Source organism: Pocillopora verrucosa, chromosome 11 (genome assembly GCF_036669915.1).
Source record: "Pocillopora verrucosa isolate sample1 chromosome 11, ASM3666991v2, whole genome shotgun sequence".
Taxonomy (NCBI): Eukaryota; Metazoa; Cnidaria; class Anthozoa; order Scleractinia; family Pocilloporidae; genus Pocillopora; species Pocillopora verrucosa.
Window position 1 is genome coordinate 3,765,353 of NC_089322.1, and position 10,722 is coordinate 3,776,074.

Here is a 10,722-nt window from a genome sequence, read left to right on the forward strand (position 1 = left end):
GGTTGTCTGTGAAATACTGGAATTTTTTCAGTTTCCAAAACGTGACATCTCCACCGCACGCTGTAAATGTACCATTTATATCTTCACATATAAAGGTATCAAGGTCGTCATTAGAACATGACAGTTTTACTTTCCATGTAGGCTTTTTTTTTCTTTTTAATTTTCTTTGGTTTTTTTACCTGAAGTTGAATTCAATTCTTTTTTAAGGAAATAGTTCTTGTAATAGGAAATTGTTGTATTACAATGTCCGAAATTGAATTGTTTTCCGGCGAGCTGAGTTTCGGTGTAGCGGTCTCTATTTTCGATGCTCTTATATAAAAAAAATTACATCATTTATATAAAAATTACCTAAAAAAACTACCTAAAAATAAATAGCAGAGAAATTGGGAAAACGTGTCAACAAAAGTGAAATTTTCAACACCAGAATCACGATGACTACGACTTCTTGATCACGTATGAAAACGAAACCTCGTCAACGACAAGACTAATTATTCTGGTTTTTTACACGCTTTGGAACATCAATCCACCTCCTCGCGAAACTTGACTCGGTAATCGTCGACGGTGAATAAATTTTTGTATTCAAATGGTCGAACTACGTATCTACAAGGTGGTTAGTAGTATTTTTTTTAAACTGGTTATCTGTCAGAGTTCGGTTTTAGTAGCTAGATATACCTTTTCGCCCGATGACTGACTAAATGAGCACAATGTTTACGTGTTTACATCGTGCGCTGGAAGATAAAACTGTGGGCTCAGTAAATGCTGATATTGGACCAGAATCCTGTGCTGTAGGGCAAGACCACCTCAGCAGCTTCACGGGAATGTCCTAAATTTCCTATTTACTATTATACTGCAAAAGATTCTTATTTTGATCGGCAATTCAAAACAAATAATTTTAAAGTTCTCTTTTGCTTTTCGATATCGAAATGCTTATTTTTTTTTCAGTTTTATTTCGCTTTCAGTCTACTTCCTCCCCCAGATGCTCATATGGCCTGGCAGTGAATTCATTCGATGGCCTATAAGATTAAGCTATGTAGGAGTCTATGTGTTGCGCTTGGCTTTCAATTTGTTGTGGATGATGTTTCTTGATAACAAGAATTTTGATAAATAAGACACTTTCCAATGCCATCTTTTCCAGTCCCTCAAAATAACCTCATATTCAGTGCCTTTTTTTAATTCGAAATGAACAAATCGGGTCCTTCCCCAACAAAAGGGACCAGCTACTTCGGTTATTCAAAATTTCTTGGCTCCTTCAAAAAAATTTAATGAAGGAGTTTATTCACTGGAACTTATAATTCTGTCAAAAAAAGACTCTATCCAGCAATTTTCGATACTTTAAGGGACATTTTTTACATGGGTAACTTTATCAACGTGTTTCTTTACGCAATCGGCTCGCAGCGTGTTAGCAGAATTCGTGACCGTTACGCAACCCTTGAAGGTGTTTCGGTTTGGAATTAGTTTCGCGAATTCTCGCAGCCTCACACGCGATATAATGAAGGGATGAGAGAAAGAGTCTTTTATTGCATTATTTTTAATCCATGGTTATCCGCGCCTACTGCGTTCAACTAAGGGACAGCCTTGAACGACGTTTTATCAGATGAGACTACAAAAACAAACAAACAAATAAAATGACGCAACCCATAGAACTTGACCGGAGCTGTCACGCAATCACAATAGCGTGACGGAGGAAACTTTGAGATTCTCATTCTTCCTCAGTGATTAAGTATACAATGTTTTTTTTAACTTACTTTCATCTGAGTCCTCTCTTTTTGATTTTTAACAATGTAACGCCGAACAATCGATCCAATTTATTTCTAGCTATGGCAGAAAGCAACCTCCCAACAACGGGAGAAGAACTGGAGGTGAAAAATGAGTTTCCAGCCACAGGTGAGAAAAAGCAACAGGGAAAGACTTCGTCATAGTGATTTTGTACCCTTTGTTAATTAAGTTTGTCTTAATTCTGGTGCACAGTTTTTCGGATCATTTCGACTCGAAGGTTTTCAGGAATCCAGTAAATACGCCAGTATTAAAATGCTAGTTGTAATTGCACATAGATGTAATCAATAACAAAGTTCTCTGTAGTTTCAGCAACAGAGAAAAGTCAAGTTAAGTCAAGCGACGCTGAATTGGATGTATACGATGACCCTTTGAGAGGTAAGAACACCTGGTGAATCAAGTTTTTTTGAAAGTTTTCTTTAAATTTCAAACTTTGTTATCAGTAAAATATAAAACAAAGGAAAAACAATTTATTGTTCGATCCGATCAAGCAGAATGCGTAGACATGCATCATTACTTATTCATAACCGATAAAGCGGCAAATTTGAACGCGACTTCGCTTTGAAGAGCCCTTAATTAGAAAAGAATGTGACAAAATTGGCCCCCTAGGCTTGGTAAAACTCAGTTTTCTGAGTTTTAGAAGTGCTTTTTTAGAAGACCTTCTAATTCGACGCACGGTGTTTTTAAGAATAAAGATGTATCTACAATTCGCACCTAAAATGAATGATAATTGCGAAGAAGAAATATCATCCTTTTGCATTCGAAAATACCCAAAATGTGGTCATTTTTAGTGTGACCATGAAAATGGTACTTTCCCAATCAGATTTTCTTCATTTAGCCTCTTCGAGTATGTTCTCAATAAACAACTACATGTATGAGAAAAACCAAGTCACACACAGAAAAAGAGAAAACATGCGTAACGCAGGTGTAAAAGGGTTTTTGGAGAGCCTCTCGACCTAAATGTAAACCGAACAGATTTGATCTGGTTATAGCCAAACTACAGCTAAAACTCCTGATAGTTTGCATATTTTAAAGCAAACAAAATGCACAGATAAACTCTCTTGAAAGGCAATTGCAAACAAAGCTAAGTTCAAATAGGATCACCCGGTGAAACTTGTGATATTTTGGAAAACGTAAGCCAGGTATTAAAGGAGGTTTGTGAAAGTCTCTAGACCCAAATGTAAACCGAGAAACTTGAACTAGTAATAGCCAAGCTACAGCCCAGACTTTTCTGATATTCGTTTTTCATAGCTCTAAGTTCCTTTAACCTAACACTTTGTTTGGAAGTATAAAGTTGGCATCATTGGTCGAGGGTCGTATTACTCATTACTAAATCATTACGAAATCATTAAAACGGTATGTTTTCAGGGATAGCGAAAGTATTTCTCGAGGAAGGTAACAAAGAATACCGACAAGGAGAAGCTAATAACGCGATAATCTCCTACACGGAAGGACTTCAAGTGAACTGCAAAGATAAAAGTCTGAACGCCAAGCTTTACAGCAACAGGGCAACAGCTCATTTCCGTTTAGGTAACAGTTTAATTTCTAGATTTATAAATCTCTCATGCAGCATTACAAAATAACGGAATACACAATCTGCCCCAAGAAAAGGGAAAAAATTGAGCAACTGTAGAAAAGAAGCAAAGAAAGAGATATTACCCTTTAGCAGATGAAGATTAAGCAAAGAAATGATCCTCGTAAATGAACAGGAATTTATGGAATTGTAATTTTTTCATGCGTCTTTGCCGCAATTGCATGTGATGACCACTTTTTTTAACTCGTGAATTGCGCGCATGCGCAAGAGCGAGTTATAGATACGATGTGGGGAGTGGCATTCGCTCGATTGGTCGATTCCTGTAAACTTTTTTTAGATTTTAGGCTTTTGAGTGCATTTGATAGTTTTTGGCGAGCAATAAACAGACGAAATGGCGACCTTTGTTGCTAAGAATAGTGGTGGGGTGAAAAAGAAGCCAATGATAATCTTAAAAGAGTTTTTTTTTTTTCGTTTTAGTTTCAACAAGCGGCGCCAGCGACTGGCAGGCATGCAAGGATTCACATTGAAATAACAAAACAACCTTCGTTTTTCATAAAATTGTAATTTACAATCATTGAACTTGAAAACAATCCGAAGATTCATTGAAAATATCACTTACTGCGAAGCGCTCGGAGTTTACAGATGTTAAAAAGCTTTTTCTGTTATGGCGTGAGATTGCGGACAAAACCGATCATTACGTTTCGTTGCGTGTGTTTTTCCTGTGTGAAGCAACAAAAGATGCCGGCGACTGACGAAATAACAAGTTAACACGAAAATCAAATAACACCTTAACAAACAATTTTAGCTACCGATTTTCAGTGAATTTTTAAAGAACAATTTTCTTTTAGGTTTCAAGACAATTTGAAGATTCAACATACATACAACGTACTAAAATGCGAAAGTTACACACCACAAAACTGATAAATAGGCCTGAAATGAAATTCTATCTTGTTATTGATTATACGTTGCCTAGCACGTGACTCAAATCTACCCAGGCTGAGATCCAAAATGACTGTGGCAGGCTTGGCTTAGTTATATCACTCAAAACTCGTTCCCCTTTGTCTCGCTTGATAAAGAGGGAATCGTTAATGTTTTCATTAAGACAGTATTGCCTTGATTTTCTAATATTTACAACGAAAGACAGTAAATTTCACTTTTCACCCACATTTACTTCCAACCTTTTCTTTTGAACCAGAAACAAAAATGATAGACGTTTAAAACACGACATCATCCACCTTGTCAAATGTAATAGCATGATCATTTCAATTGTAATGCCTTCTTATCCCAACGTTACTTTGTTTCTTTGCTACATTAGCGAACACTGAACTACTGCTCGTACTCTAGATATGACAATCAACCACAAAATTCCCTAAACCAGATAACATTAAACATAATCTAAAAAATCATGTGTCAATTCACGAGTTTGCTCACAGAGCACTTTGATTAAACCTCATTTCTTAAATTTCAAAGCAAACTACGTGGAATGTGTCGATGATGCAACAGTTTCTGTTCAATTGGAACCCACTTTAATCCAAGCTATTGAGATAGGTGAGTTTTTCAGATATAAGCCATCAACGTTCTTTTCTCTGATTTCGTAAAAAGAGGATTGCACCCCAAATGTCAATTGTATCTGGTGTGTCAATGTCTGTTATGTGGGTAAAAAGCATAAGCAAATGTCAATAACCTCTCAAATACCACTGCCTGTTTAGTTAACGTTGTAGAGCGCCGGAGGTAGAGGGCTCAAGTCCTAGACCAGAACAACACTCAGTCTAAAAACATCTGAGGAGAATGTGCTGCCACCTGGCTATAACATCTGCAAATTGTTTGATAATCTTGTCCCGGATATGGACGGAAAACTGAAACCCCCATTTCCTGCATCTTCTCTGTAACTGTTATTTCAAAAGTTAAACTACTCAATGCAGTCTGTCCGAAAACTTCCCCGAAAAGTGCTGAAAAGCGCATAAGAGCGCATTAAAATGAAGAATGCGCGAGATAAATTCATCGTTATCATCATCAATTGAAGCTTCATTGGTAGCCGCTTTGCATTAGCTCCTTATTGTTCATTTTCAGTTCTTCTACAAATTCAAATTTCCTTCATTATCACAATTTTTGCTCCCAGCTAAATGACAAATTAAGTCCATTTTATTAATACGTTCATACCTTAACAGTGATAAATTACCTCGCACCACCAATTATTCTCTCCTTTTCAGGAGCCAGAGCTTGTGTCGAACTTTGCTGGGATAAAGAAGCAAGGAGCTGGTTGCATATGGGATTGACAGTATCCTTTAACGAATGTTTCAAACGTGATGCGAGATGCAATGCGAATAATATTTCAAGGAAAATCAATACATTCCAGGCAGATTCTTCTACACATAATGCAAGCGATGTTCTCTTATACTGCACTGAGCAGTTTAAAGAAGCTAAAATATTATTAAGGAGTTCTTTCTTTTAATTCCACGAAACTTAATCTAAAAGAAGAGGCCATATTAACTAATTCCCAGAGTTTCTGCTGAATGCCCCTCATTTTTAACTTCAAACGAGCATCACCATGACGACTGAACCTTAACTAATAATTGCGCTTCAGAGCTGGTTAACACTCTCGAATAACTTGAATTCAAATCTCTTTTAGAAACCCACGTTCGAATTATCATTCCAATTTTAGGGTTTCATACAATACTCTCACTATTTTGAAAACACAGATTTCCATTGCATTTTCGCAAATCCGCTCGTGATTTATCTACCCTTGACACGTTTTAAGATTGAAAACAATAACGAACGTCTGCTTCAATTACTAAGGAAATCGAATGCCGAACTAAAAGTCAAAGCAAACACTTATGCCAGTCTCGGATGTGCTTATTGTCGTGTTGGGCAGTTTCACACAGCCATCGAGTACCCTCAACGCCATCTAGAAATTATTAAAGAAGTGGGAGACAAGGCCGTAGAGGGAAGAAGTTATTGCGGACTCGGCAACGCTTATCAAGGTCTAGGACAGTTTAAAACAGCCATCCAGTACCATCAACGTCACCTAGAAATTGCTAAACAAGTGGGAGACAAGGCCGGAGAGGGAATAAGTTATTGCAATCTCGGCAACGCTTATCACAGTCTAGGACAGTTTAAAACAGCCATCCAGTACCATCAACGTCATCTAGAAATTGCTAAAGAAGTGGGAGACAAGGCCAGAGAGGGAATAAGTTATGGCAATCTCGGCAACGCTTATCGCAATCTAGGACAGTTTAAAACAGCCATCCAGTACCATCAACGTCATCTAGAAATTGCTAAAGAAGTGGGAAACAAGGCCAGAGAGGGAATTAGTTATGGCAATCTCGGCAACGCTTATAAAGGTCTAGGACAGTTTAAAACAGCCATCCAGTACCATCAACGTCATCTAGAAATCGCTAAAGAAGTGGGAAACAAGGCCAGAGAGGGAATTACTTATGGCAATCTCGGCAACGCTTATGGCAGTCTAGGACAGTTTAAAACAGCCATCCAGTACCATCAACGTCATCTAGAAATTACTAAAGAGGTGGGAGACAAGGCCGAAGAAGGAATTAGTTATGGCAATCTCGGCAACGCTTATCAAGGTCTAGGACAGTTTAAAACAGCCATCCAGTACCATCAACGTCATCTAGAAATTGCTAAACAAGTGGGAGACAAGGCCGGAGAGGGAAGAAGTTATGGCAATCTCGGCAACGCTTATTGCAGTCTAGGACAGTTTAAAACAGCCATCCAGTACCATCAACGTGATCTAGAAATTACTAAAGAGGTGGGAGACAAGGCCGGAGAGGGAATTAGTTATGGCAATCTCGGAAACGCTTATCAAGGTCTAGGACAGTTTAAAACAGCCATCCAGTACCATCAACGTCATCTAGAAATTGCTAAAGAAGTGGAAAACAAGGCCGGAGAGGGAATTAGTTATGGCAATCTCGGCAACGCTTATGAAGGTCTAGGACAGTTTAAAACAGCCATCCAGTACCATCAACGTCATCTAGAAATTGCTAAAGAAGTAGGAGAGAAGGCCGAAGAGGGAAGAAGTTATTGCGGACTCGGCAACGCTTATCAAGGTCTAGGACAGTTTAAAACAGCCATCCAGTATCATCAACGTCATCTAGAAATTGCTAAAGAAGTAGGAGACAAGGCCGGAGAGGGAATTTGTTATAGCAATCTCGGAAACGCTTATTGCAGTCTAGGACAGTTTAAAACAGCCATCCAGTACCATCAACGTGATCTAGAAATTACTAAAGAGGTGGGAGACAAGGCCGGAGAGGGAATTAGTTATGGCAATCTCGGCAACGCTTATGGCAGTCTAGGACAGTTTAAAACAGCCATCCAGTACCATCAACGTCATCTAGAAATTGCTAAAGAAGTGGGAGACAAGGCCAGAGAAGGAAGAAGTTATGGCAATCTCGGCAACGCTTATCGCAGTCTAGGACAGTTTAAAACAGCCATCCAGTACCATCAACGTCATCTAGAAATTGCTAAAGAAGTGGGAGACAAGGCCGGACAGGGAAGAAGTTATTGCGGTCTCGGCAACGCTTATCGCAGTCTAGGACAGTTTAAAACAGCCATCCAGTACCATCAACGCCATCTAGTAATTGCTAAAGAAGTGGGAGACAAGGCCGGAGAGGGAGGAAGTTATGGCAATCTCGGCGACGCTTATCACAGTCTAGGACAGTTTCAAACGGCCATCCAGTACCATCAACGTCACCTAGAAATTGCTAAAGAAGTGGGAGACCAGGCCGGAGAGGGAAAAAGTTATAACGGTCTCGGCAACGCTTATCGCAGTCTAGGACAGTTGAAAACAGCCATCCAGTACCATCAACGTCATCTAGAAATTGCTAAAGAAGTGGGAGACAAGGCCGGAGAGGGAGCAAGTTATTGCAATCTCGGCAACGCTTATTACAGTCTAGGACAGTTTAAAACAGCCATCCAGTACTATCAACGTGATCTAGAAATTGCTAAAGAAGTGGGAGACAAGGCCGGAGAGGGAAAAAGTTATGGCAATCTCGGCAACGCTTATCGCAGTCTACGACAGTGTAAAACAGCCATCCAGTACCATCAACGTCATCTAGAAATTGCTAAAGAAGTGGGAGATAAGACTGGAGAGGCGCACTCTCTCTGTTCTCTTGGAATCATTTTTAAGTGCCATGGAAATCTTATGATGGCCTTTGACTGTTATCACTCGAGTGTACAGTTGTATGATGATATCAGGGCCAGTCTTCAACTCAACGATCAGTGGAAGATTTCTTATCGTAATCAGCACCAAAGTGCATACAAAGGTTTATGGCGTATAAATCTCAATCAAGGTCAAGTTGTAAAGGCTCTTCTTGCCGCAGAGAAAGGACGTGCTCAAGCTCTAAGAGATCTCATGACCACAAAATATCAGCCTGGAGATTCTTCAACGCACAGTGCATCTCTGAGTTGGGTTCCATTGAGCACAGTTTTCATAGCTATTAATGGACCATGCGTTTTCTTATGGGTTTGCCTCAGTGATAGTAACATCCAGATGAGACAGGTACACGTCAACAGGTATAAGTATGAGGATGAATTGGAATGTTTCACCCGGCTACTAAACAAAACTGCTCTGAAGGAGATCGGTGCAAGAGATACTGTTCCAATCGAAAATGCTCCGCTTGATTCGCCGACAAAAGAGAAAGTGGCCAATCAAGTGATCCAGGTTGATGTGAGGCACTCCCCATCAAGTGCTTTAAAGAAGCTGCATGAAATCATCGTTGCTCCTATCGCTGACCTGATCGAAGGCAACGACGAGATCACATTTGTTCCTGAGGGGCCATTTTGCCTTGTGCCTTATGCAGCGCTGCAGGACTCTGACTCATCATATCTGAGTGATTCTTTCAGAATTCGTGTCCTTCCCTCTCTGACGACGTTGAAACTAATTCATGATTGTCCAGCTGACTTTCACATGAAGACTGGTGCATTGCTTGTCGGCGATCCATGTTTTAAACATATCATCTACCAAGGAAGTCTTTTGGTGCAACTTCCAGGAGCAAGGAAAGAAGTGGAGATGATCGGACGTATCCTCCATGTTTCCCCCCTCACTGGACAAATGGCAACAAAAGATGAAGTGTTAAAACGAATATCATCAGTGGCGTTAATTCACATTGCAGCGCACGGTAAACTGGAAACTGGAGAAGTTATCCTGGCACCAAACACCACAAGAGAAAACCCTCAGCCGCAAGAGAAAGACTATCTACTGACGATGAAAGACGTCATAGAAGCTGGGTTAAAAGCACGTCTGGTTGTACTCAGCTGCTGTCACACTGCTCGTGGGGAGGTCATGGCCGAGGGTGTGGTCGGTATGGCACGTGCACTTTTGGGTGCCGGTGCTAGATCTGTTGTGGTAACCTTGTGGGCGATTGGCGACGAGGGAACCCTGGAGTTCATGACTTTCTTCTACGATGCACTTGCCGAAGGGAAGAAGGCAAGTGAAGCTCTCAATCAGGCCATGAAGTGTATGAGAGAAATTGATAAGTTCAAGAAGGAGATTTACTGGGCACCATTTGTACTCATTGGTGACGACGTCAACCTGGATTTCAAGGATATTTAGAGGCTGCAGTAGGTAAATACTCTGTTTATACATTCTATTCAGTACAAAGTTACATTAAATTGTAATTATTACTTACGTGTGCGCCCTGATACTTGCGTATTATTTTCCTTTCAGTTGGGTTGCGAATTTATTTTTTGCTCCGGCAAATTGAGATGCAGTACAACCAAGTGGACACGTTTACGATGATAACATTCTTTTTTGGAAACATGACAGGAGTAAAACAGCAAATTTGTTTTAAAACAATCCTGTTTTGCAATGTATCGTTTCAGGTGCTAGGAAATGTTTCATGGAAACTCAATTATCCTCCCTAAACTTAGATTCTTGTATTTTTCAGTTAAGGCAGTGAGCATTGGAATCCCAGGGAGTTTTAGGGTACCTGTAAACGTTGATATTTGGACCAGAAACCAGTAAGCTACCGATGAAATCTTTTTCAAGAGTCTTCTTTTCAAAGCAGGAAGAATCAAAAGAAGGCCAAAGTCAAGTTTAACAAGAGGACGGATTTCCTTTGATTCAAAAGTTGACTTTTTGCTTGTCTGAACTGCTCTTACGAGCTTCATCTTTGATATCCTACTGAAACAACTGTTTTGTTTTCATATGATGCCTTGAAATTATCATGACTTGCTATGTAAAAAGTAATTTTTAATCTAAGTATTACCTACTAAGAGGATTAAGGCGTTACGTTTACGTCGAAGCTGAAACGTCTTAAAATCGTTTTTCACAGGTTTTTTTTTGCAGATTTTTCTCAATCGGTTTTTTTCTCATGAGTGATGTAAAGCTGTTACAGCCATGTGCGTGTGTGGCGTCCATGGAAATTATACAGTAATCAGTTTTCCGATTGCTAGATGGAAAT

At 39.6% G+C, this 10,722-nt stretch overlaps 1 protein-coding gene across 1 annotated transcript; it reads left to right on the plus strand.

Annotated features, from left to right (window-relative positions):
- The first annotated feature begins 1,817 nt into the window (after positions 1–1,817).
- On the plus strand, positions 1,818–10,424 carry LOC136276962 (tetratricopeptide repeat protein 28-like). The gene is made up of 7 exons (XM_066158481.1): positions 1,818–1,884; positions 2,086–2,151; positions 3,142–3,303; positions 4,778–4,855; positions 5,518–5,585; positions 6,066–9,880; positions 10,207–10,424. Exons 1-6 carry the CDS (start codon positions 1,818–1,820, stop codon positions 9,870–9,872), a joined length of 4,248 nt encoding a protein of 1,415 aa, XP_066014578.1. The 3' UTR covers positions 9,873–9,880; positions 10,207–10,424.
- The last annotated feature ends 298 nt before the right edge of the window (positions 10,425–10,722 follow it).

Coding starts and splice junctions, on each gene's coding strand:
- LOC136276962 (XM_066158481.1), top strand. CDS start 1,818: ATGGCAGAAAGCAACCTCCCAACAACGGGAGAAGAACTGGAGGTGAAA. Junction 2,152..3,141: donor ATACGATGACCCTTTGAGAG/GTAAGAACACCT, acceptor GTATGTTTTCAG/GGATAGCGAAAGTATTTCTC. Junction 3,304..4,777: donor AACAGCTCATTTCCGTTTAG/GTAACAGTTTAA, acceptor TAAATTTCAAAG/CAAACTACGTGGAATGTGTC.